General features: G+C 46.4%; 1 protein-coding gene across 1 annotated transcript in view; it reads right to left on the bottom strand.

Annotated features, from left to right (window-relative positions):
* The window catches only part of LOC307246323 (twinfilin-1-like), a 54,855-nt gene that overhangs the window by 13,780 nt on the left and 15,603 nt on the right, over window positions 1-25,472 (bottom strand). The window contains exons 4-5 of the mRNA XM_080022227.1: window positions 16,008-16,103; window positions 15,655-15,759 (exon numbers count right to left, since the gene is read on the bottom strand). Coding sequence (XP_079878353.1) covers window positions 15,655-15,759; window positions 16,008-16,103 — 201 coding nt within the window. The remainder of the gene's footprint in view (window positions 1-15,654; window positions 15,760-16,007; window positions 16,104-25,472) is intronic.

Genomic DNA, 25,472 nt, shown 5'->3' with positions numbered 1-25,472 from the left:
TGTTAACTTGATTGGAAATGGTAAATAACCTATCAATTTATCAAAACAGACTACAGAATGATGTGACTTATAGTTGAATAATCCCTGGCCAAAAGTAAGACTTGTAGTTCAAAGCTTAACACATAATTCATGTGATTTATTAGAATTTAGTTAACACAAATTGACCATGAGATAATGGAAAGTTGATTCAATGTAATTGATGAATACCAGTCAGTCTTCTGTTAGCTTGATGATTGCTGAGATCTCAGGCTTAGTGTTTGCAGTTATTAATTGTACCTTTAAGGGTATATATAAAAATAATATAAACAAATTAGGAATATTGTATTGAACACTGCTTTTAAAATGTTTTGGTATGTGAATCAAATTTTTTTTCTTACCCTCTCTAGTTGCTTAACTTGCAGTGATTTTCTGCTGCATTAGGGATATTTATTTTTATCTAATTTTGAGTTCATAAATGTCAGCATATTAATCCAAATGTTGATGGTTTATTGATCTGCTTGTGTCGTAGATACACAGGGCTTCCTAAAATACTTAGAACAAGATGGTCACAGTTTTGTTTTCCATTATAACTCCAGCCGGCACAAAAGAACGTTTACTATTTGAGTCATGACATTTATTTAATTATTTTTTCTTTTCACCTCAAGGTCACACCCTTGTATGGCCTTTTTAGGCTGTTGTGGTTATTGTTGTTTTCGTATTGTGGAATTAAGCAATGCTTACCCAGCCATTACCACAAATGGCTCATGGGAAGGTCTTATCATCAGATCGAGTTGATTGGACGCCTTAGGTGGGAGAACGTTTTGTTGCTTTCAAACAAGAAGCTTTTGCACCTGCTCAATGTCGGGTTTGCTGAATTACTTTAACTGTAGATGAGGAAGATGGGTATATGTTAGCTGTTGCTGCAATCTTATGGAGATTGGAGATGGAGATGAATTACGTATTGGTGCATATTATGCTCAGAAACATGATAGATTGATTACAGCTTGAGTACATGCTGTAGCAACTATTTTGCTACCGAGCAAATCGGCTCATTTATCTCTGGCAACACCTCTCCATCATCAACATGTGCAACTTTTGCTTCGCTCATGTCACTTTGAGGTGGTGCACCCCTCCTACTCCAACTTCTCTTCTTCCCTCTGATGGAGTTTCACATGACTGCTTAGCAGCAATAGCCGTTGTGGCTTTGACCCGCCCAGATCTTGCGACTGAAGCTCTCGAAAAGTTCAACTACGATGATGTAAACTCATGAGTACAACTATCAGGAGTGTGTCATTTTGTCTGTCTGTCTGTCACCTGTTTTTTGTATAAAACAGTGTTTGTCTATTCTGTACAACCGGTTGTGTTTGTAGTTTTATCTGTTGTAAACTGTCTTTTATTTTATTTTGATTGAATGCATGAATATGTACGGGCCAATGTGATAGGGTGCAGTGTAGCTGATTAATGAGATATACAGAACATCCGTTTAATGTTTTGATGTCATAACCCTCCCATTCTGATCTCCCTCTTTGTGTTATTTACATTAATGCACTTGACCCCCATCTCTCTAGGAAATGTTTGAGCCAACGCAGCTAACAAAGCCGCCGTACCTGATATTGCTCTAATAATGGTCTAATAATGGTTGTATCCTCCACAGATGAGGACACAGAATTCCTAACTAACCTTGTTTTTCCTCTACTCACAGGCATCCCGCCCTGAACTATTGTTGTGGCAAGCCAAAGTTTGTAGTGGCAGAGCCGTATCTCCCCTTCTCTCCTCTCCTCTCGGGATAAGCAGACTGTACTGTGACTCTGCTGTGGGCAAGATGCAGCCACTTTTACTTTCACTTTTGTAGCATCCGATTAAGTATTGAGAACACGCTTAGTATATTACAAATCAGAATTATTTTCATTTGATGAACGTCGGCGCTGATACGTGAAAATGAACTACATGGGTTTTATTTCTGTAAATAAAAAGAAAGAAAAATTATGGTGGGGGCAGTGGGCAAGTAATCGGTGTACGCCCGAACACCGTGTAACATCGGTAACACAGATAACTGTAGCACAAGAAGGCAGAAGAAACTATCACAATCCCCACTACCACCATAACTAAAGGAAATGAGCTGGTAATGCCACAACAGAAGTGATCCAAGACATCCTCATTACATGCAACACTCAAAGCCACTGTAAAGGCAAGGCCCAGAAAGGTTAGTAAACTGACCGAGCTATAAAGTACAATGAGTATGAATAATGATCAAAGACAGATCCCAGCATTCGGCCTCAACACAAAAGCTCACACCGCTGGCCATGAGGTAAAGATCTATACATACTGTGGCAGTTTTGCCCCACATGCTACCCAAGTGGCATTTTCAGGGCCCTCCGGCACAGAGACAAAAATGACGGGGGGTTGTAAACACCAGTTTATTGTAGTGAGTGGGCTAGTTGGATTTAGCACAGGAGCAAATAGAATATGTAATTGTGACCCAAGTTATTTTCTGTAGTTCTTGAGTTACAGTTTAATTTTTTTTGAGATAATCGCTAGCAATGTAATTTACGAGGCCCCAAAACGCATTGCGAGCACATGCACAGAGACGATAGAGCACAGAGCATGGACGAACTTGGAGACGCAACTGCAATGGTGGTTTGAAAGCAATATATACAGTATATAGTTATATATATATAATATACCTAATGTGGAAAACACCGCATTGGAGACAGGAAAACTGGTGAAAACTTCTGGGGAGAGTTCCGGACGGGTGCTTTCCGAGGAAATAGACAGATTATCCTGGCTGTTTTTTTTTTTTTGAGGGTCGGATCCAACTGGATTCGACTGCTTCCGCCATCGTTGTTGCTCCTGGATGCCATCACCTCTCGTCGGACGTCTGTCACATGGACATTGTGCTCGGGCCCAGGGGTGGTAGGAGCGAAATTGGGGAACTAAACTGAGGAATATTTAGTTTTGATGTTTTTTTTATTCTGAGTACTCAGTTTTTTTCCTCTGTTTTTTTCTTAGAGTTTTCTTTTGGTTCTTGTGGCCAAGACAAGCAAACTGTTTAATTTAATTTTTTTCGGGATGTGATTCTGGGTCAATGTTTACCTTGTTTGCCGCAGTGTTGAGAGAACATATACATTTCTTTATTTATTTCTTGAAGGTATCTTTGGAATATATAACTTTTACTCTCTCAAGTCGTGGTCACGTGTTGTTGTGTGGGTTGGAGGTCTCATAAATCTCAATAAGCTACAATCAAACCCTTACCAATCAGATGTGAACCTGGAATCTTAAGTAACCTGATCCAACCTTAGACATAGACTTTTAGCATAGTTCCCCCATCACGTAGGGGTCACCAGAAGGTTACATAAAGTGGCGAGTCAGCCAGGAGATTGGTTTTAAGTAGCAACCTGATCTTCCATCCCACGCTACACACATTGTACGCTAATAATTTGTTCCACCGAGTTAGCTATGGATATTTGTAACCAGTTTGACGTTCATGGTCAGAGCTCCCTCTTGGTAACGGGCATCGAGGGAGATTACTCAGATGTAGAAATAGCTCGTGTTTTTGAAGCTAATGGGGAAGTCTCAAAAATTGTCCGGATCCCTGATGAGCTAGAACACCCAAAGGGTAGAGTCCTGATTGAGTACGCGTCTGACCAGTCCCTCTCTAGAATAGACCCCATTACCCTAGGCACCTTACCAAGTCCCAAAGATCCTTCCCTAAAATGGTCTGTGAGAACCATTAGAGATGTCTGTCAAGAAGAGATGGGCAGGGAGATAGCTCGCCGATACCTGAGTGAACTAAAGCTAGTCGCGGGTAGTAGCAAAACAGGCTTCTTAAGTGTACTCACAAACGAGTTACTAGGGAACCAAGATACAACTGAAAATGATAACACACCTGACAATGATAACCAAAGTGAACCTGCAGGATCCATACATGTTCCTAATGTATCTGCTAGTGTGCCAGTGAGCCCAGTTCACATTGAAGAGAATGTCATTAACCCACCTCAGGTCCAAAGAGTCATCGTAGAGCATGTCATCCAAGGTGACTCAAGAACTTCATCATCCATGCCTGCCCGTCTGCGCATCTTCTCTGGTCGCATGCCAAGGCCTAACGGTGAGGTTGACTATGACACATGGCGCACCCAGGTTGACCTCCTTTTTGACGATCCTTCCTTTAGTGATACGCACAAGGTAAGGAAAATCCTTGAAAGCCTGCTGAATCCAGCTACTGATGTCGTGAAACCCCTTGGAATCTCCTCACCTCCTAGCGCTTATGTCACTCAGCTTGAGTCTGCTTTCGGTGTTGTGGAGGACGGAGAGGAGCTCTTTGCAGCGTTTCTTTTTTTTTACATTACATTACATTACATTTAGCCGACGCTTTTATCCAAAGCGACTTACAATTATTCAAACACCGACGGACGCAGCCATCAGGAGCAATTAGGGGTTAAGTGTCTTGCTCAAGGACACTACAGTATGCTAGCAGGAGGAGCCTGCGATCGAACCAGCAACGTGTAGATTACTAGACAACCAACTCTACGTCCTGAGCTACCATCCCCAACCAGAACAATGGGGAGAAACCCTCAGCATATCTGAACCAGCTCCAAACCCTCCTCACAAAAACAATTTCTAGAGGGGGAGCCTCAGTTGAAAATTCAAACGAACACTTACTCAGACAGTTCTGCCGGGGCTGTTGGGATCAGAACATCATCATCGGTCTACAGCTTGGGCCCAAAAAGAGCAACCCTCTGTCATTCTGTGAATTCCTCCTCATGTTGAGGGCCGAGGAAGCTCGCCGCTCAGCAAAGCTAGACAGAATGAAAAAACATCTAGGTGCTTCAAAAGCTATCGCACAAGCCCATCACATCTTTGACATTCCCTTCTATGATAGTGGTCCTGCCCCATTACCCACCTCAAAAGAAACCGAAGCATCAAAGCTTGAAAAGAAAGTGAATGAGCTAACTGAACAGGTAGAGAAGTTGAGCAGAGACTCACACAACCTCATTCATGATAACGGGCCAGCGCCAAAACCAAAACAAGGTGAAACCTTTAAGCTTGAATGTAAAGTAGCTGAACTCACAAAACAAGTTGAGATGCTATCTCAGAGTCAAAGAGAGAGTGAGAGCACTAAGAGAAAGGAGTGCCTCGCAATTAGCGACAATAGCAGGAGACCCGTTAGAGTTCCTGGAATGCCAAGAGCTTGGTTCTGTTTCAAGTGTGGACAAGACAACCACATTGCTGCTCATTGTTTAAATGGACCGAACCAGACGTTAGTCCGCATCAAAAATGCAGAGCTAAGAGAGGCACGTGACAAGTTCTCCGCTCAGCAGATTGCTTCGCCCTTTGGTTTAAAACTTGTAGCAGCTTCTGGCATGGGACACCCAGGAGCTGCGACAGCACATAACCCCTGTCCCAAGAGCCTGATTCACAGTGCTAAAACAGAAAGAAAAGTAATGACACAGACAATGGAGGCTGACAGTTCAGAGCAACTCATACCTTCAGGACTTGTGGGTCTCCGTTGTGAAGCTTCAGTCGTGAGCTTCGTTTACTCGTGTGGGAGTAACTTGTGAGTCAAGCATGGACTCTGGTTCGCAAGTAACTACAGTTTCTGAGTGTTTCTATAGAAACAATTTGTCTCACCTACCCATCCGTCCTATTAATGCTCTTTTTGAAATGAAGGAGCTGGTGGACAGTATGTCCCTTATCTTGGCTACATAGAAGCTCGCATCAATTTTCCCCAACCCATCACTGGCCGGGGTGTTACGAGGTGTTAGCACTTATAGTCCCAGAATGTTCATTTCACAGTAGAACCCCACTTTTGATTGGGACTAATGTGTTATTCAGACTTTATGATCATCTACTTGAACAGGATGGCTTAGGGTTCAACCAGAAACTTCGCTTCAAAGACCTTGCAATGATCTTCCAGCATATTGCCCGCACACATGAGACAGACAACCATTCTGTCTCTTGTCTGTCTGAATGCATATCCCGTCAAGCTGCATGGAAACGATCCCATCACTATTCCTGGGAAACAAAAGTGCTGTGTCATGGGTGATGTCAGGTTGAGAAAACACAGCAAGAATACAGCATTTTTGCTTGAACCACATGAACAACATGGGTTGCCAGGTGACGTGTTCCTTGAAGCTTCTCTGACCGACATTCCCTTTAATTCAAGAAGCAAGGTCACTGTTGTGCCGTGTAACCTAAGCGAACACAATGTCATACTGCAGCCAAAATCCATCCATCAATTATGTGCGGCCCAGCTCTTCACCCCACTTAGACCTAAACAAAATGCACCTTGTCAGGACAAGCCCATCACTGACAACCTCAAACTCAACCTTGATGACTCACCGCTATCTGAACAATGGAAAGAGCGCATCACTACTAAGCTTAACTCCATTTCGGAAGTCTTCGCAGTAGATGACTTGTCATACGGTCACACCACTGCTGAAAAGCATCACATCAGGCTGTCTGATGAGACTCCTTTTAAAGAGAGGCCGAGACCTATTCATCCCATTGACAGAGAGGCAGACAGAGAACTGCTCGATGCAGGAATCATTCAAGAGTCAGAGAGCCCCTTTGCATCACCAATAGTCTTGGTGCGTAAGAAGAATGGTTCGATCAGGCTATGCATAGATTACAGAGAGTTAAATGCACAAACCATCAGAGATGAATATGCCCTTCCGAACATTGAAGAAACATTTGCAGCCCTCAGTGGGGCTAAATGGTTTTCCGTCATGGATCTCAAATCCGGTTATTATCAGGTGGGCATGGCTGAGGAAGATAAGCCTAAAACCGCTTTTGTGTGTCCCCTGGGATTCTTTGAATTCAATTGCATGGCACAGGGTGTCACAAATGCTCCAAGCACCTTCCAACACCTTATGGAGAAGTTTGTCGATGACCCCCACCTTAATGAGGTGCTCGTGTTTCTAGATGATTTGATAGTGTTCTCAGACACATTGGAAGAACACAAAGTCAGCTCATGAAGGTAATGAATCGACTCAAAGATTACGGCTTAGAACTGTCTCCAGAAAAGTGACACTTCTGTAAGACTTCTGTGAAGTACCTGGGTTATGTAGTCGATGCTCAGGGAGTCCATACTGACCATGACAAAGTGTCCGCCTTAAGAGATTGGCCTCGCCCTTCAACAAGGAAGTAGTTGAAATGTTTTCTAGGCTTCGCTGGATACTATCGACGTTTTGTCGAGGGTTACTCCAAAATAGCCAAACCCCTGAACAGCCTGACAGCAGGCTACTGTGCACCAAGGAAAAGAGGCAAGGTGTACAAGAGAAACTACTCCAAACCTCATTTGAGTCCAAATGTACCCCTCGGAGAGGAGTGGACTCCCGAGTGTGAAAATGCATTCAGAACTTTAATCAACAAATTGACCTCTGCACCCATCCTTGCTTTTGCAGACCCACAACTACCGTATGTCTTGCTTACCGATGCTTGTCGAGAAGGTCTAGGGGCAGCCCTCTACCAAGAGCAGGAGGGGAAGCTCAGAGCTGTGGCTTATGCTAGTCGAGGTCTTTCCAAGAGCGAACAAAACTACCCCACTCACAAACTTGAGTTCTTACCTCTTAAGTGGGCTGTTTGTGAGAAGTTTAATGACTACCTTTGTGGGACAAATTTTACTGTGCTTACCGACAACAATCCCCTCACGTACGTGTTAACCTCTGCCAAGCTAGATGCAAGCTGGCCTTCGCTTGTTAGCCGCTCTCTCTATTTACCGGTTCTCCATCAAGTATAGAGCAGGGCATGCCAGCGGCCATGCAGGTGGGTTGTCCCGTCGGCCTCAAAGCCCACCTCGTGAGGATGAGGATTTTGTCAAGGAAAGAGAAAGGATTGAGGATATGAAAAGATGTCTCATGGACCAAAGAGGAAACATGGGTCAGGAAGTGTTCTCTGTCTTATTTCAACATCACCTGGTGACATGACAGGTGAACACCAACAACAGCCAGAGCAATCTGTTGTTGCTGAGTCTTTAGCTGTCAACCCCTCATTGTTATCCGACATCTTTGGTGAAGACACCTTGCCTTCTACGACAAACACTGACTGGCACAACCTTCAAAAAGCAGATCCATGTATCTCACGTGTAATCAACTTTGTGGAGAGAGCGTTAAAGCCCTGCATCAGAGAGACAAATCCTGAGCATTCAGATGTAAAACTCTTCCTCAGGGAATGGAAAAGGCTTGAACTCAGAGATGGTGTACTACACAGGAAGTGGATGGACAGAGACAACCCTGTCTTCAAATTGGTCTTACCTGAACAGTTCTGAGAAAAAGCACTTCATGGTGTACACAATGATGTTGGTCACCTCGGTTCGATGTTTCAGGAGAAAAGCTGAGCCCCAAAAAGCTGCACCTTTGCAAAACATCTCAGTTACTTACCCCCTTGAACTCATCTCTATAGACTATCTCTTGAGCCAGACAACAGACATACGAGAAACATACTAGTTATGACAGATAATTTTGCAAAGTTTTCTGTTGCAGTACCAACAAAAGATCAAAAAGCACGAACCATTGCGAAAGCCCTGTGGGAAAATGTCATTGTCCATTATGGATTTCCCAGTCGCCTGCTCAGTGACCAGGGCAGAGATTTCGAATCAAAAACCATCAAAGAACTCTGCACACTAATCGGAGCAGACAAAGTTCGCACTACCCCATATCACCCTCGTGGAAATCCAGTGGAGCGATTTAACAGGACACTCCTGGGTATGCTGGGGACTCTTGAAGAAAAGGACAAGTACCATTGGAGGGACTTTGTTAAGCCCTTGGTCCACACGTATAACTGCACACAAAACGACACAACAGGCTTCTCGCCTTATGAGTTAATGTTTGGGAGGCAGCCCAGACTGCCAATTGATCTAGTCCTTGGAATCCATCCTGGTATGGGAAACCACAAGACCCACTCAGAGTATGTTAAAGGCCTTCGTCAACACCTGCAAGAAAGCTACTCGCTAGCTACAAAAAACTCCCAGAAAAAGGGTGAGAAGAATAAAGCTCGGTTTGACAGGAAAGTAAGAGCAGCAGAGCTCTTTGAGGGGGACAGAGTCTTAGTGAAGAACGTGAACTTAAGAGGGAAGCACAAACTCTCAGACAGGTGGGAACAGAAAATCCATGTTGTTGCCAAACGGATTGGAGAGAGCCCTGTCTATGTGGTTAAACCTGAAACAGGAGAAGGACCACAGCGCACATTGCACCAAGATCTCCTTTTACCATGTGGTTCCTTCCTGTAAAAGAAGGAGAGGATAATCATTCACACAATGATCAACCAAGAAAAATTAAACTGAGGAAGCAAGCAACAAAAGACAGAGAGAGAGATGATTGTCAAGAGGACGAGTTGTACAGTGATGAGGATAAACTCCATCTTAGCACACAAGTGCCAGAGGTTATCACAAGAGGCCCTTTCTTGCAAACAGGAGGCGATCCCAATGAGCCTCAACCAGCCTCAGTGGTGTTAAACCCAGACATTCCTCCTTTTGAACCACAAAACTCTACACAGTCTGATAAACCAAGACATGAGTTTCAATCAGAATGTCCTCTGAATACCTTAGAGAGTGGAAGTGTAGTTAAACATTCTACCTCGCACTCTAGAGCCCTAGACTATGTTGTTATTGATATCCAAGAACCAGACATAACACATATGTCACCTGTTCATGACATCACAGATCATGTCACAGCCGAAACTGTAGTTGTAGACACAGAAAATAAGACATCTGATAACCAAGAGCCCACTGAGTTGAGACGCTCTAGTAGAGAGAGGCGCCAACCTCGTAAGCTCACTTATGATGATGATTTGGGAGAACCTTTGATTTTGGCTATCAGTTCATTTCTTCAGACTTTGGGAACTGTATTTTCCATACTTGATGATTAAAATGTTCATGCAGAGATGCATGCATTTTAGAGGGGGAGTGTGTAACCCAAGTTATTTTCTGTAGTTCTTAAGTTACAGTTAAATTTTTTTGAGATAATCACTGAGCAATGTAATTTACGAGGCCCCAAAACGCATCGCGAGCGCATGCACGGAGACGATATAGCACAGAGCATAGACGAACTTGGAGACGCAACTGCGATGGTAGTTTGAAAGCAATATATATATAGTTACATATATATACTATACCTAATGTGGAAAACACCGCATTGGAGACAGGAAAACTGGTGAAATCTTCTATTGGAATGTGTTTCATCTTTTTTTAACAGATCCATCATAATACAGCATTTGAAAGTAGATTAGAACAACATGTCAATTGTGTATTATAATAATCAGCTCTATACTGCAAGAGCTGTCAATGTTGAGACTTGCCATGTCATCGTTTGGCAGGTATGGTTTTAGTAATAGCCCACAGGAAGCTTAAAATGTGATGTCTCCTTCTGTGGATTGCATAACATATGTGACCCACCACAGAAAAAGCCGCCATCTCGAGCATTTCTAAAATCGCCAGAAACAGCCAAATAAGTTGAAAAAACCTTTCTTGAAGGAAAATTAGATTTTTCTAGAATCGTGTTCCTTTGTGGTTTTTTTTTATCTCAACATATTTTCAAAACTGAGTTTGATTTATAAATAGTAGAAAAATGTTAAACCGTGAAATTAAATATTCGATTAAATATTTGAATATTAGATTACATGGGTAAACGCAGTTCACTTACCGAGAAGCTAAACAACGCTGAATGATGCAGATCGTTCATTTCCTTTAAAGCGACCGTCACTTCCGTAAACAAGATGAGGCTCCGGTTTAACTTGTCTGTGAAAACTCCGGCTGATTAGGAGAAGCAGGTGGAGGAAGATCTAAATCATTTCGCGGACCTTAATCTGACCAGTGCAATAGATCCAAGTCAGTTTAAGCAGCGACACTGGACTTAATTTTTCATGATGATAGTCAGTTCTCCGACAGCGACGCTGAATCTGATATAACTCCGGACTTGAGAACATTTCAAACAGCGGATTTCAACCTGAATGTGACTATGAAACAGCATATTTTCAAGAACCACAGGAAATAAATTCCACTTTTATAAAACATGGATATTCTTACTGTTAAATAAAAGCTTTTTTCAAAATAAAAATACGTTCAACGTTCCCACAAAACCCAAGAACAAAGCAGTGATTGGCCCATTTCGCAGTATGTTAAGTAGCCATGTGGCTTTGGCTACCCCATTTGCATTCTGGAAGCTAGGTGAATGAAGCAATGTCTCGGCAAAACTTTCAAGAAACTATCTCAGAAACACAGATTGCCACAAAGCTATGACACAGAAGTCATAGCTTTAAAAATATTTGCTTGATTTGCACAAGTGACACCTTGTTTGGAAGCTCTGATTGAAAAAAGTTGTAAGCCGCCAAATGACCCTAAAGTATGCGGTTAAAATTGTATAATTATGTGTGCCTTCTCTTTGGGGGAATACTTATACTGTATTGTAATTAGAAGACAGAGTCAGATCCAGGAGATAAGTAGAATACAGGAGTTGAGTAGAGTATCATATTTTTCCTCATATTTTCATATTTTCTCCCTCACGAGTACAAGATCATTTAATGTCTGCAGAATTCAATTTGAAACAAACGATGATTCAATTTAAGTAAATACACTGATTGATACTGATTTGGTCATCTGCAGCAAGGAACGGTCTTGGCACCTATCCTCTTCACCCTTTACACTGCAGACTTCATGTACAACTCAACCAGCTGTCACCTGCGGAAGTTTTCTGACAACTCTGCAATCACTGGCCTCATCACAGATGAGGACGACAGGGAATACAGAGAACTCACCATGGACTTTGTGGACTGGTGCCAGCGGAACCGCCTCCAGATCAACACGGGGAAAACCAAAGAGCTGGTGGTGGATTTCTGCAGGCACAGACACTCCCCCCTGACACTGGTGAACATCCAGGGAATGGATATTGACATAGTGGAATCTTCCCAGTACCTGGGTGTTCACCTGAACAATAAACTAGACTGGACTAATCACATACATGTACTTTATAAGAAGGGTCCGAGTAGACTCTATCTGCTCAGAAGATTTAGGTCCTTTGGAGTGCAGGGGGCTCTCCTGAGGAACTTCTTTGAGACCGTGGTGGCACCAGCCAACTTTTATAGAGTGGTCTTCTGGGGCAACAGCCTCACGACATCTGACAGGAAGAAACTTGATAAACTGATCAAGAAGACCAGCTCTGTCCTGGGGGGCCCCCTGGACCCAGTGCAGGTGGTGGGAGAAAGGAGGATGATGACTAAGCTGTCATCCATGATTGAGAACGAATCCCACCCCATGTATGGGACTCTGACGGCGCTGGAGAGCTCCTTCAGTGATAGGCTGCTTCACCCAAAGTGTGGGAAGGAGCGCTATCGCAGGTCCTTAATTCCTGCGGCTATCAGACTGTATAACCAACAGCGCAGCCAGTAGACCACACACACACACACACACACACACACACACACACACACACACACACACACACACACACACACACACACACCTGTGAAAGAATCCCAGTGACATCTTTTACATTAGAAAAAAAAAAATCCATGTGCAATCCCTGATGTGCAATGTTTCAAGATATGTGCAATGCACTTTTTTGGGTGTTTTTTTTCTATTTATTTTATATTGTTTATAGTGCTTATGCTTGATATGCTCTCTGTTTTTTTCTGTCCCCTTTTTGCTGCTGGAACAATGTAAATTTTCCCAGTGTATGAATAATAAAGGTTTATCTTATCTTATCTAATGTTATCGGCGTGTAAAAGCAGTGTGAGCCTGTCAGGCAACGATCCGACACAGACAGCGGGTGATCAAGGAAGCAGGGATCCACGGATCAACCTGGACTATTTATATACACTACTCACAAAAAGTTAGGGATATTTGGCTTTTGGGTGAAATTTATGGAAAATGTAAAAAGTTTATGCTACAGTGATATTATATCATAAAAGTATGCCATTTAAGTAGAAGCATGCAATGGTGATTTCCTTATCTCAAACAATTGATTGAAACAAGAGCCAAAAACAGTGGTGGGTTTACCACAACAAAAAATGTCAATGTCTCAATATCTTGTAATTTTCCCTCTAGCATCAATCACAGCTTGACAACGATGGCCTGTGCTGTTCACAAATCGACTTATTGTCTGCTGAGGCATGGCACCCCACTCTTCTTGAAGGGCGGCCCTCAGGTCATTGAGGTTCTGGGGTACAGAGTGACGAGCCGCTACACGGCGACTCAGCTGATCCCATAGGTTTTCTATGGAATTCAGGTCTGGAGAAAGTGCAGGCCACTCCATTTGAGGTGGCCCAGTCTCCAGCAGCCATTCCCTAATGATGCGACCTCGATGAGCTGGAGCATTGTCGTCCATGAAGATGAAATTTTGCATGTGTTGTTCATGCAGGGGCACATTGACTGGATTGATGATGTTATTCAGGTAATATGGGCTTGTCACTGTACCATTCACAAAGTGTAGGGCAGTTCTGTATTGACTAGACACACCTGCCCACACTGTAACACCACCACCACCAAAGGCTCGTCTAGTGACAACAGTGGCTGACGCATAGCGCTCTCCTTGACGTCTCCAACATCGTTGACGGCCATCATTTCTGCTCAACGTGAATCGACTTTCATCAGAGAACAGCACTGAGGCCCAGCGGGCCCTAATCCAGCCTAAATGCTCCCTGGCCCATGCAAGACGATGATGCCTGTGCCTGGTGGTGTGGTCAGGTACCCTTGCAGGTGGTCTAGCACGCAGACCATGCTGATGTCAATGGTTTCGAATGGTCTGACGTGACACCTGGGTGCCTCTCATCTCCCTTAAGTGTGGAGTTGAGTGGCATTCATCATCCGGTTCCGCTGGGCACTGTTCACAATGAAGCGGTAATCGGTTTGGGATGTGGCCAAAGGACGTCCACTTCTATGCCTTTCTGTGACTCTTCCAGTCTCTCTGTATCTCTGTTGCAAGCTGCTGATGACACTGTGTGACACGCTAAGCTCAGTGGCCATCCCTCTGAGAACATCCTGTTTGAAGCCTCGCAATGGCAAGGTACTGTTGATCAATTGTTAGGTGTCGTCTTGGTCTCATGATGTCAAAATGTGAACAGCATGATGAAGAGGACTGTTTAAATACCAATTGTAATTGAACCAGGAAATGTATTGGTCAATTCATGGATCAAACACCTGTTGTGAATTTTGCCATTCAGCTCCTTGTTAGAGAACAGCAAGTGGTGCAAAAAGTACTGAAACATTGAACAGTTGGACATGTGCATTCAAAAGTTTAGAGAAGGTCAAATTAAGTTCACCTGTAAAGATTATAGTGCATTTTAGGTTCATCCTGAAATTTCACCCGAAAGCCGAATATCCCTAACTTTTTGTAAGTAGCGTATATTGGCCTGGGAGCCCTGAGTTTCCTTTTCGGCCCACGAACCACGTTGTTGTTAATAAACCACAGGACTTGTTAATAAACACGCCAACTGGCACTGTTTCGCCTCCGCCTGCCTCCTCGTCCTCATTTCCTGGCACTGAGCCAGAACACACCTTCACTTTTAGATGTAAGTTATTTTATTTTATGTCTGTTTATTGAACGAAACAAGTGTGTATGGAATGGTATGGAATGAACCAGTGCGTAACGGGGACACTTTCTCAATGACTCTCTCCCCTCTCCATGTGTTATGCGCTGAAAATAATCTTAATGATTCAACGAGTTATGCCCCATTCCTCCGTGCCCCGTCCCCCTCTGTTTTTAGTTGTTATAGTTGAAGGAACAGGGCATGGCGATCAGGGCGCACGAAGAGCCATAATTCCTGATTGAAACTGGGATGGGACACTGGGATGAAATTGTTTTTGACCTTCTCATCTGAATCTGAGTAGGATAGACAAAAAGTGCATTTTTACATGAACCATAATAGTCCAACAACAATAAACAAAATGAATGTTCTGTAGAAAAAATAGTAAAGCCCGTTTTACTATTTTATTACCCCTTTTAAGTGTGTTTAACCTCCTATAGTGCAATGGGAGGTGCAATGTCTGGGTTTCGACACAACACAACTTTAAAACATACAGCTTAAAAAAAAGTAGAAAACCTGATTTGCAAACCATGTAACAGGAGTATCTGGTATGTCCAGTTTGAATAACACCATTTTTATCCATGGCTGACATTCCCACATTGAGTGAGACTGTGCACAATGTTTTATCCTCTTTCGACGGTGCATTACCAGGAGATCTACATTCTTATTTAGAGCAAAATATGTGTACATGTACCATAGATTGATTTACATATACAGGTACACCTCACTTAACGACCTACCTGTTTAACGACCGTTCGGACTTACGACCAGCTCTCTGACCAGTCTGTATTGTGCGCTGCGTATAATACTGCAGCGTGCACGCTACGTCTCAGCGTCCAACATCTCATTGCGCATCACCCTTCTCAGTCTCATTTCCGCAGTCTGTCAGTATTCACTACACTAGCGTTCGCAATCACCATGCCCCCTTACCTTGAAATAACACGGGGCCTCGCTTATCAACCAATTCACTTAACGAGCTGGTTGCAGTAACGGAACATGGTCGTTAAGTGAGGAGTACCTGTATTTAGACAGAAAATTTACTGTTTGTAGCCGGTAACCTGAAGTTGTTGAACTGCCTAATTGAGTGCCTTTTGCTGTAGTAGGAAATGGGCTTGCATTTTCATGTTATGTGCATGTGAATCGTCTAAGAAAATCTAGTACCTCGGATAATGTCATCAGCCTCAGCTCCTCTTCAGTAGCTGTCAGCGGAAGCGGGGAAGCAAGAGAGAGAAGGTGGTTGTGGTAACCACTGAGCGATACATCATCCTTGTGGGGGTGCAGAAGATCAAAGACAATTAAGGAACATGTGTTTTAATATGATGGAAGCACAAGTTCAGACGGTATTAGGAAAATCCCAATATATATTTTAATGAGCTCCATTTAGTAGGATGTTTCTACATCTTTATAAACTGTTATATCCAGATTAGTTGTTGTGAACCAAGTGGTACATTTCCACATCCATGCCATGTTAAGCAAAGACCAAATAATGTTCAAATACTTCTTGGCCCACGTACCACTGTTGTGCCAAAGATCTCATCTTTAATGTGAGCACTGCCAAATTCCTTTTTCATTGTGGCTCTTGTAGCGGCATACAACATCTTGTGTCGAACCTAAAAAAACACAACAAAGATTTTTTTTAACATCTACTTTTCAGTTGATGTGATTAGGGTTAGGGTTAGGGTTACACCAAATTTATGTTTGGCTCAGCTAATCATTATTCATATCATCCTGCTAGAAATCTTCTAGTAGTGATTAACAACCAGCTAACCTTTGCTAAACATATACAGTATCCTGCATCTCCCAATCCTGCGATTTGGTCCGGAAGCTCACAAAGTACCTGTCAGAGCACTCGGTACACGGTCTAGGTGCTTGTCATCTCACGACTAGACTAATGCAACGCTCGACTGGCTGGTCTACCAGCGTGTGTTGTTAAACCTCTGCAGAGGATTCAGAATGCAGTAGAGCATCTGGTTTTCAACCAGCACAAGCGTGTGCATGTCACGCCTCTCTTCATCTCTCTACTTGCTTCCTGTAGCTGCCGCGTCAAGTTCAAATCATTGATGCTCGCCTTGAGGATAGTCACTGGATCCGCACCCACACACATTGCATCAACAGGCCATACACCCTAACCAAATCTTTGACGTCTGGAAGTGAACGGCGGTAGTGGTGTCTGCACTGCGTGGAATGAGTTTTTAATCCAGACTCTTCTCATGCCTTGTACCCCAATGGTGGAACGCGCTAAACACGTGAAGACCCTGCTCTTTCAAGAACACCTGAATACCTGATCATAGCTTAGCTATGACAAATGTTATTGTTGTTGTTGATGTTGACTCAGTTAGTTTTAAGTGGGAATGGGAATGTTCAGTCCGATTGGAAAACACTCTTCCGAGTAAAGCCATTGAGAGATTTGCAAACGAGCGGCAGTACCTTCTGTTCTGTGACACACCGGAAGCCAGTGCAGATTACCTGAAAAATTTGTGTGAGGTGTGCAGATCTCTTGTTCTTTGTTAGAACTCGATCTCCAATTATCTAAGCTCTGTTTTGGGGACACCTGACAGAACACCCTTGCCTTCATTTCAGCCAATGTGAAATTGGTGCCAGATTTATACAAATACAGTTTCTGGTTTCAGATGTCACGATTGCCACGGCTTTGATTGTGTGGTGGCATTGAGGAGGCATTGAGGAGAAAAACACCAGCTGTAGTGCGCACCAACCACCACCAGGTGGCACATGTGAGCAGTCCAGAAATGACTGGTGTTTCAGTCCTTTTCCCAGTTGCACTGAAAGCTGTAAATCGTCCCTCACTTTTCCACCAAACTGTCCAACCTGAGCTGTCCCTCTAATGTACTCATTCTTAATCCTGTCCATCCTTGTCACTCCCAATGAAAATCTCAAAATCCTCAACTCTGCCACCTGCAGTTCAGCCACCTGCATTTTTTTGTCAGTGCCACTGCCTCTAAACCGTACAACATAGCTGGTCTCACTACCGTCCTGTAGACATTCCCCTTCACTGTTGCTGGAACCCTTATGTCACAGATCACTCTGGACACTCTTCTCCACCCACTCCACCCTGCCTGTACTCTATTCTTAACCTCTCTCCCTCACTTGCCGCTGCTTTGGATGGTCGACCCCAAGTACTTGAACTCATCCGCCTTCTCCACCTCCACTCCTTGCATTCTCAGATTTTCGCCATCCTCCCTCCCATTCAGGCACATGTATTCTGTCTTACTGCTGCTGACTTTCATTCCTCTTCTTTCTAATGCATGCCTCCACTTCTCCAGGCTCTCCTCAACCTGCTCCCTACTCTCGCTAAAGATCACAATGTCATCCACGAACATCAAAGTCCACGGAGACTCCTGCCTGATATAATTTTTTTACCTGTCCATCACCATTGCAAACAAGAAAGGGCTCAGAGCTGATCCTTGATGCAATCCCACCTCCACTTTGAATGCCTTCGTCACGCCTACTGCACATCTTACTACTGTCTGACTACCCTCATATACGTATATCCTGTACCACCCTTACGTACTTCTCTGCCACACCCAACTTCCTCATGCAAAACCCCACTTCCTCTCTCGGCACCCTATCATGTGCTTTCTCTAAATCCACAAAGACGCAGTGCCACTCCCTCTGGCCTTCCTTCCTGACTTTTCCATCAGCATTCTTGAGGCAAACATTGCATCTGTACTACTCTTTCCTGGCATGAAACCACACCGCTGCTCGCTGATGCCCACCTCTCCTCTTAACCTCGTCTCCACCACCCTTTCCCATAGCTTTATGCTGTGGCTGATCAACTTTATTCCCCTATAGTTACTACAGCTCTGTACGTTTCCCTTATTCTTGAAGATGGGTACCAGTACACTTCTCTACTCCTCCGACATCCTCTCCCTTTTCGGGATGGTGTTAAACAGTCTCGTTAGGAACGCCACTGCCATCTCACCTAAACATCTGGGCCAACTGCCTTTTCACTCTTCATCTTCTTTAATGCTGTTCTCAACTCATCCTTGCTAATTTGGTGCACTTCTTGATCCACTCTCCCCACATCATCCACTCTTCTCTCCCTCTTATTTTCTTCATTCATCAACTCCTCAAAGTACTCCTTCCACCTTCTCAACACACTCTCCTCACTAGTAAGCACATTCCCATCATTATCCTTCATCACTCTAACCTGCTGTACATCCTTCCCATGGTCCCCGTCTTGCCAATTTGTACAAGTCCTTTTCTCCTTACTTACTGTCCAACCTCTCATACAGCTCGTCGTATGCCTTTTCCTTTGCCTTTTCCACTTCTCTCTTTGCCTTTCACCGCATCAACTTGTACTCCTGTTTACTTTCCTCATCTCTCTCACTATCCCATTTTTTCTTCGCCAACCTCTTCTGCTCTAAGCTCTCCTGTATTTCCTCATTCCACTACCAAGAGTCCTTGTCTTCTTTTCTCTTCCCGCATGATACACCTAGTACCTCCTTGGCCGTCTCCCTCACCACTTCTGCGCTTGTTTCCCAGTCATCTGGTAACCGTTCATTTCCACCTATTGCCTGCCTTACCTCTTCCCTAAATTGCATGCAACACTCCTCCTTTTTCAACTTCCACCATTTTATCTTTGGCTCTTCTTTCACTCTCTTCCTCTTCTTGGCCTCCAGAGTCATCCTACAGACCACCATCCGATTTTGCAGCGCAACACACTCCCCACTTTGCAATGACTAATCTCTTTCAGATTGCACCTCCTGCACAAGTTGTAGTCCACCTGTGTGCACCTTCCTCCTCTCTTGTATGTCGGCCTGTGTTCCTCCCTCTTCATGAAATACATATTCACAACAGCCAATTTCCAGCTTCATGCTCATCACTCTGTCCGACACTCTCGTCACCTCTTGACATATTCTTCCTTCAAGACTAACCCTACCCCATTTCTCCTGCCATCCACTCCATGGTAGAACAGTTTGTATCCAGCTCCGATACTCCTGGCCTTACTCCCTTTCCCCCTGGTCTCTTGTATACATAGCATATCTACCTTCCTTCTATCCATCATGTTAGCCAGCTCTCTCTCTCTACCCTTCATAGTGCCAACATTCAAAGTTCCTACTCTTAACCCTACTCGCCTACCCTTCTTCCTTTCCTGCTGTTTCCGGAAACGCCTTCCCCCTCTTATTCTTCTTCGGCCGACAGTAGCAAAATTTCCACTGGCACCCTGTTGGCTAACTGCACCAGTGGCAGTCATTGTTTACCCAGGCCTCGACCGAATCGGTATGGAAATCAGATTTGTTGTCCACATGTTTGATTTGGCATGGTTTTTATGGATGCCCTTCCTGATGCAACCCTCTCCATTTATCCCAGGTTCTTATCTTCCAACTGGACACCTCAACCAGGGGGTAGTGGTAAAGCAATGAAAGAGGCTTTGGCTTTCCACGGAGGTTCGTCTGCATCTCCTTCATTGTGTCTTCCTAGTACTCGTCAGAGACCCCGTCCATCTCTACGTCCTCTGCTAAATGGGCCACGTGATCCTCATCGGAGTAGTTGGAGACCCCGTCCATCTCCTCGTCCTCTGTAAATGGGCCACGTCCTCATCGGAGGAGGGACCCCCAGGGACGACATCCTCCGCCTCTGAAACATCGCTGGAGGACGCAGACAAGAGGGGTGGTGGGGTCTGCGGTCGGGAGGGTTGAACCGGTCTGGAGGGCTGGTCAGGATGGCGCTGATGGAACCTCCTGATGAGGGTGTGGTCCAGAATGTGCCTCGCAGGGACCCAGGACCTCTCCTCCGGGCCTTAACCCTCCCAATCCACCAGGTACTGCAGGCCTCTCTCACGCCGGCGGGAACGTAGGAGACAGCGGACAGAAAAGGCAGGACCCCCATCAATGAAGCACGGAGGAGGCGGGGGAGGCGCCAAGGGAACCAGAGCACTCTCCCCGACCGGCTTAACTTTGGACACATGGAAGGTGGGATGGACGCGCATGGACCTGGGGAGCTTGAGCCGCACTGCCACCGGGTTGACGACCTTCTCGATCATGAATGGGCCGATGAACCGAGGAGCCAGTTTTTTGGATTCCACCTTAAGGGGGAGGTCCCGGGTGGAGAGCCGGGTGGAGAGTCGTGCCTTTGGCCGACGGGAGCTTCGGTAGAGGCACGAAGTGAGCCATCTCGCTAAACCGGTCCACCACGGTCAGGATGGTAGTGTTGCCGCTAGACGGTGGCAGACCGGTGACGAAGTCCACGGAGATGTGAGACCAGGGGCGATGAGAGACCAGCAGTTGGTGTAGGAGACCAGCAGGAGCAAGAAGAGAGGGTTTGTGCTGGTTACAGGTGGGGCAGGCACTGACGAACCCTCGGACGTCCTCACCCAGGGAGGGCCACCAGAAGCGACGCTGGACGACCTCCTTCGTCCACTGGATCCCCGGGTGGCAGGTGAGTCGGGAGTTGTGGGCCCACTGGAGAACCTCGGACCGGAGGTCAGGCAGAACGAACAGACGGTCGGGCGGGCATGCGCTGGGTCCAGGTTGGTCCTGGGCGGCGGCTCTGACCTTCTCTTCCACCTCCCAGGTGAGTGTGGCAACTAGACGGGAGGACGGTAGAATGGTGTCAGGGTTAGCAGCGTCTTCCTCCTCCTCCTGGAACTGCCGGGACAGGGCGTCAGGTTTGATATTGCGTGACCCCGGCCGATAGAAGAGGGAGAAATTGAACCTTGTTAGGAAGAGCGCCCAACGGGCCTGACGGGAGTTCAGTCTCCTGGCGGACTGGATAGACTCCAGGTTCTTGTGATCGCCACTCCTCCAGGGCCAATTTGACGGCGAGAAGCTCCCTATTCCTGATGTCGTAGTTCCTCTCGGCCTGGGTTAAACGCCTGGAGAAGTAGGCGCAGGGATGAAGCTTCTGGTTGGAGGCGGTTCTCTGGGACAGAACAGCTCCGACTCCCACGTCGGAGGCGTCCACTTCAACCACGAACTGCCGTTCGGGGTCAGGCAATACCAGAATGGGGGCTGAAGTGAACCGCGCCTACAGGGCCAGGAAGGCGTCGTTGGCGGCACCTTGGAGGAAGTTAGGGCTGTGAGGGGGGCAGCCACCGTGCTGTAGCCTTGGATGAACATCCGATAGAAGTTGGCAAAACCGAGGAAGCGCTGGAGTTGTTTGCGGGTGTCCGGGGCGGGCCAGGTGGTGACGGTGGAGACCTTTGTGGAGTCCATCTGGATGGTCCCCCTCCCTACCACGTACCCCAGGAAGGAGACGGACGGGACGTGAAACTCACACTTCTCCGCCTTCACAAAGAGTGAGTTCTCCAGGAGGCGCTGTGGGACCGTCTGGACGTGGTGGACGTGCTCAGCTTGGGATCGGGAGAAGATCAGGATGTCGTCGAGGTACACAAAGACGAATTTGTTGAGCATGTCCCTGAGCACGTCATTGACCAGGGCCTGGAAGACGGCGGGGGCGTTGGTGAAACCAAAGGGCATCACCAGATATTCGTAGTGACTGGAGGGAGTGTTGAACACTGTCTTCCATTCGTCCCCCTCTCGAACCCGGACCAGATGGTAGGCGTTGCGTAGGTCGAGCTTGGTGAACACCGTGGCCCCCTCCAGGAGTTCGAAGGCTGATGAGATGAAAGGCAGGGGATAGCGGTTCTTGACCGTAATGTCGTTGAGACCGCGATAGTAAATACAGGGGCGAAGCGACTTGTCCTTCTTCTCCACGAAGAAGAAGCCCGCCCCCGCCGGGGATGAGGAGGGACGGATGATGCCTGCCGCCAGGGCATCGTTAATATAGGTGTCCATGGCCTCTCTGTCCGGGGCGGACAGGGAGTACAGGCAGTACTGGCAATATCGTACGGCCTGTGCGGGGGAAGGGATGTCGCCTTGGCCTTGCTGAAGACCTCCCTCCCAGTATTGTATACTGTGCTGTATTATCCTAAACACTACCTCACTTTATTCACATTCACATGCCACTTTAATTCACATGCCACTTTAATGCACATATCTGTATATACATAAGCATATTCCCTCTATCTATTCCATTTTATTTCATTTTATTTTTATTGTATTTAATTTTATTCTATATATTTTTATTTTATTCTATAAGTATTCAACTTACTGTATTACGTTTTAGGAGTCAGTTAGTCGGTCTATTAGAAAGACATTTTTTTATTGTGTGCTATCACCGGGTGCGTTGCATTACATTTCACTGCATATATGTATGAAAGTATGTATATGTCTGTGACAAATAAAAATCTTGAATCTTGAATCTTGAATCTTGAATCCCATGTCGGGTGCGGAGCTGGAGCTGTTGGCTGGCTGAGGTGCGGCGGCTTGCTTCAGGCAGACCGGATGGCATGCAGGACTCCATCCCAGAATAGCCCCTGTGGTCCAGTCGAGGTGTGGGTTGTGACGCCGGAGCCAGGGGAACCCCAGGAGGAGAGGGTGACGAGGTGAGTGCAGGATGCAGAACTGTATCGTCTCATGGTGGTTGCCGGACAGAAGCATCCGGATGGGCACTGTCTGATGGGTGACTGTGCCCAGGAGGCGGCCATCCAGGGCAGTGGCAGGTACCGGAGAAGGCAGGAGAACTGGACCAACACCCAGCTGCCGTGCTAGGTTATCGTCGATGATGTTAACATCGGAACCAGAGTCAACAAGTATGGCGAGGGAATATGAGCCTTGGGGCAGGAGCAGCCGAGCCTTTCAGAGGGGGCGTAGGTTGGAGGGGGATTTGGAGGTGTGGCTCACCAGGACCTCCTCCCTCACTGGCGAGCCCGGCCCTTTTACCAAACACCCGGAAATGTAGTGTCCAGCTAGACCACAGTAGAGGCAAAGGTTCCCCACCCGGCCTCTCTCCTTCTCCTCTGGGGTGAGGCTGGACCGGCCAACCCGCATGGGAGAGGCCTCACTTGTGGGTTGACGGGCCAGGAGAGCTGGCGGCCTGGAGGAACCTGGAAGACAGGTTGCTGGGCGGCGCTCCACTTGCCTCTTGCCTCCTGGATGCGTCTGTCGATACGGGAAGCAAGCTCAATGATGCCATCGAGAGAGGTGGGCAGGTCGTGGGAAACTAGCTCATCCTTCACGTACTCTGCTAATCCCATCAGGAACGCATCAATCTGGGCTGCCGGGTTCCACTCGCTCAGTTGAGCCTGGGTGCGGAAGTCGATCGCGTAATCGACCACGGAGCGGGACCCTTGACTGAGACCCAGGAGACCACCAGCAGCATCGGGACCTCGTTATGTCACCCCGAACACCTTGCGGAGCTCGGCGGCGAAGGCGTGGAAGGAGGAGCAGGCTGGTGTGCGTCGTTCCCACTCGGCCATTCCCCATAGCCGAGCGCGGCCCGTCAGGTGATTTACTGTGAACGCCACCCTGGCTTCCTCGGAGGCGAAGGTGTGGGGCTGCAGAGCGAAGAGGATGGAACAGTTCGTAATGATCGGACTACAGCCGTCTGCTTCTCCGGCGTAGCGTTCTGGAACTCCCACCCGGGGCTCCAGGAAGTACCCAGGCTGGGCCGGTGCAGGTGGGTCCCGGGAAGCAGGCGGCGGGATGAACTGACCAAGAGCGATGGCGAGCTGCTGGACCTGGGCAGCTAGCGTGGCGAGCCCTTGCTCCTAGCTAGCCGCTGCTAGCCGAACGTCCGCTGAGGTGGAGGCTCGGACAGCCTCCTGGTGTTGGAGCTGTAACTCCACCCTTCCCAGGTGTGCCAGCAACTCGGGGTTGTGTGCTGGGTCCATTGTTGGTCAGATTGTACTGTAACGGGTGTGGTTAGGACCCAATTGCAGCACAAGGACAGGCAGGGATATTTGGTAATGTCTTTTATTTGTAGAGCGGACGGAAGACAGGCAGGGGGCAGGCAGGATACATCGTCGGGGACAGGCAGGTTCAATAACGAGGAGTGCAGACAGAATACAGGCGGAGTGGCAGGCAGGATACGTGGTCGGAGCGAGGCAGAGTCGGTAGCAGGGAATCAGTCCGGAGAACGCTGGAGAGTCTGGTGCAAGCATCGAAGACAATCTGGCAATGGGTGACTGGTGAGAGAGGCATATATAGTGGTTAGATTGCAGATCTGGAACAGCTGTGTGCGCAGGTGAATAGAGTTGGGCTAATGGGACAGGTAAGGAGAGGGAGGGGAAAGTAGAAGAAGGCGGAGATCATGACACATGTACCACTCTGCCTTGGGAGACCCTACCAGGGGCTAATGCCCCCGACAACACAGCTTCCAGGGTCACAGGGACACACAAACCCCTCCACCGCGGTAAGGTGGCGATTCTTCGGGGGGAAGAATCCACCCTATTGTAATTTCCGATCACAGGCCGATTAGTTTCAACCTAAAATAAATCAAACCAGAACCCTCCCGGCAGGTGATGGTTTAACACCTCACTTTTGACAGATAAAGAATTTAACCATTTATTTTCCAGAGAATGGACTTCCTTCATTGAACTGAATGACTCCCCAGAAATATCAGCATCCTTACTTTAGGAAACAGCTAGGGCAGTTCTAAGAGGTAGTATTATTTAATTCTCTTCTCATTCTCAACTCATTCAATGGATCAGAATCCTCTACAACTCTCCATCTGCTTCTGTCATCACCAGTGGTTACACTGCACAACGTTTCACTCTACAACAAGACAAGGATGTCCACCCCTTTACTATTCGCCATCCTTATTGTACCCCTCGCGGCGGCCATCCGTCAAAACTCTAATATTGTAGGATACAAACAGGAAACTGTTCACAAAAGCAGTTTGTATCCAGACAATATCTTGCTGTACATACCAAACCCAATATCAGCCCTACCGGAGGTGTTCAATCTTATATCTAAATTCTCAGCTATCTCAGACTATTCAATAAATTGGACTAAAACCACAGTCTTACCACTCAGTGGGGGGGCTGCAATGCTGCAATCCAGAAACTTCCCTTAACCATCACAACGGGCAATATTAGATACCTTGGAATTGATACAGTATCTCCACCAATCTGTCAGATTTGTTTACCCTTAACTGTACTCCATTGCTCAAATCCA

Source organism: Zeus faber (assembly GCF_960531495.2).
Source record: "Zeus faber genome assembly, chromosome: 21".
Taxonomy (NCBI): domain Eukaryota; kingdom Metazoa; phylum Chordata; class Actinopteri; order Zeiformes; family Zeidae; genus Zeus; species Zeus faber.
Note: the sequence above shows the minus strand (reverse complement) of the source record. Positions and strands in the feature narration are given on the sequence as shown.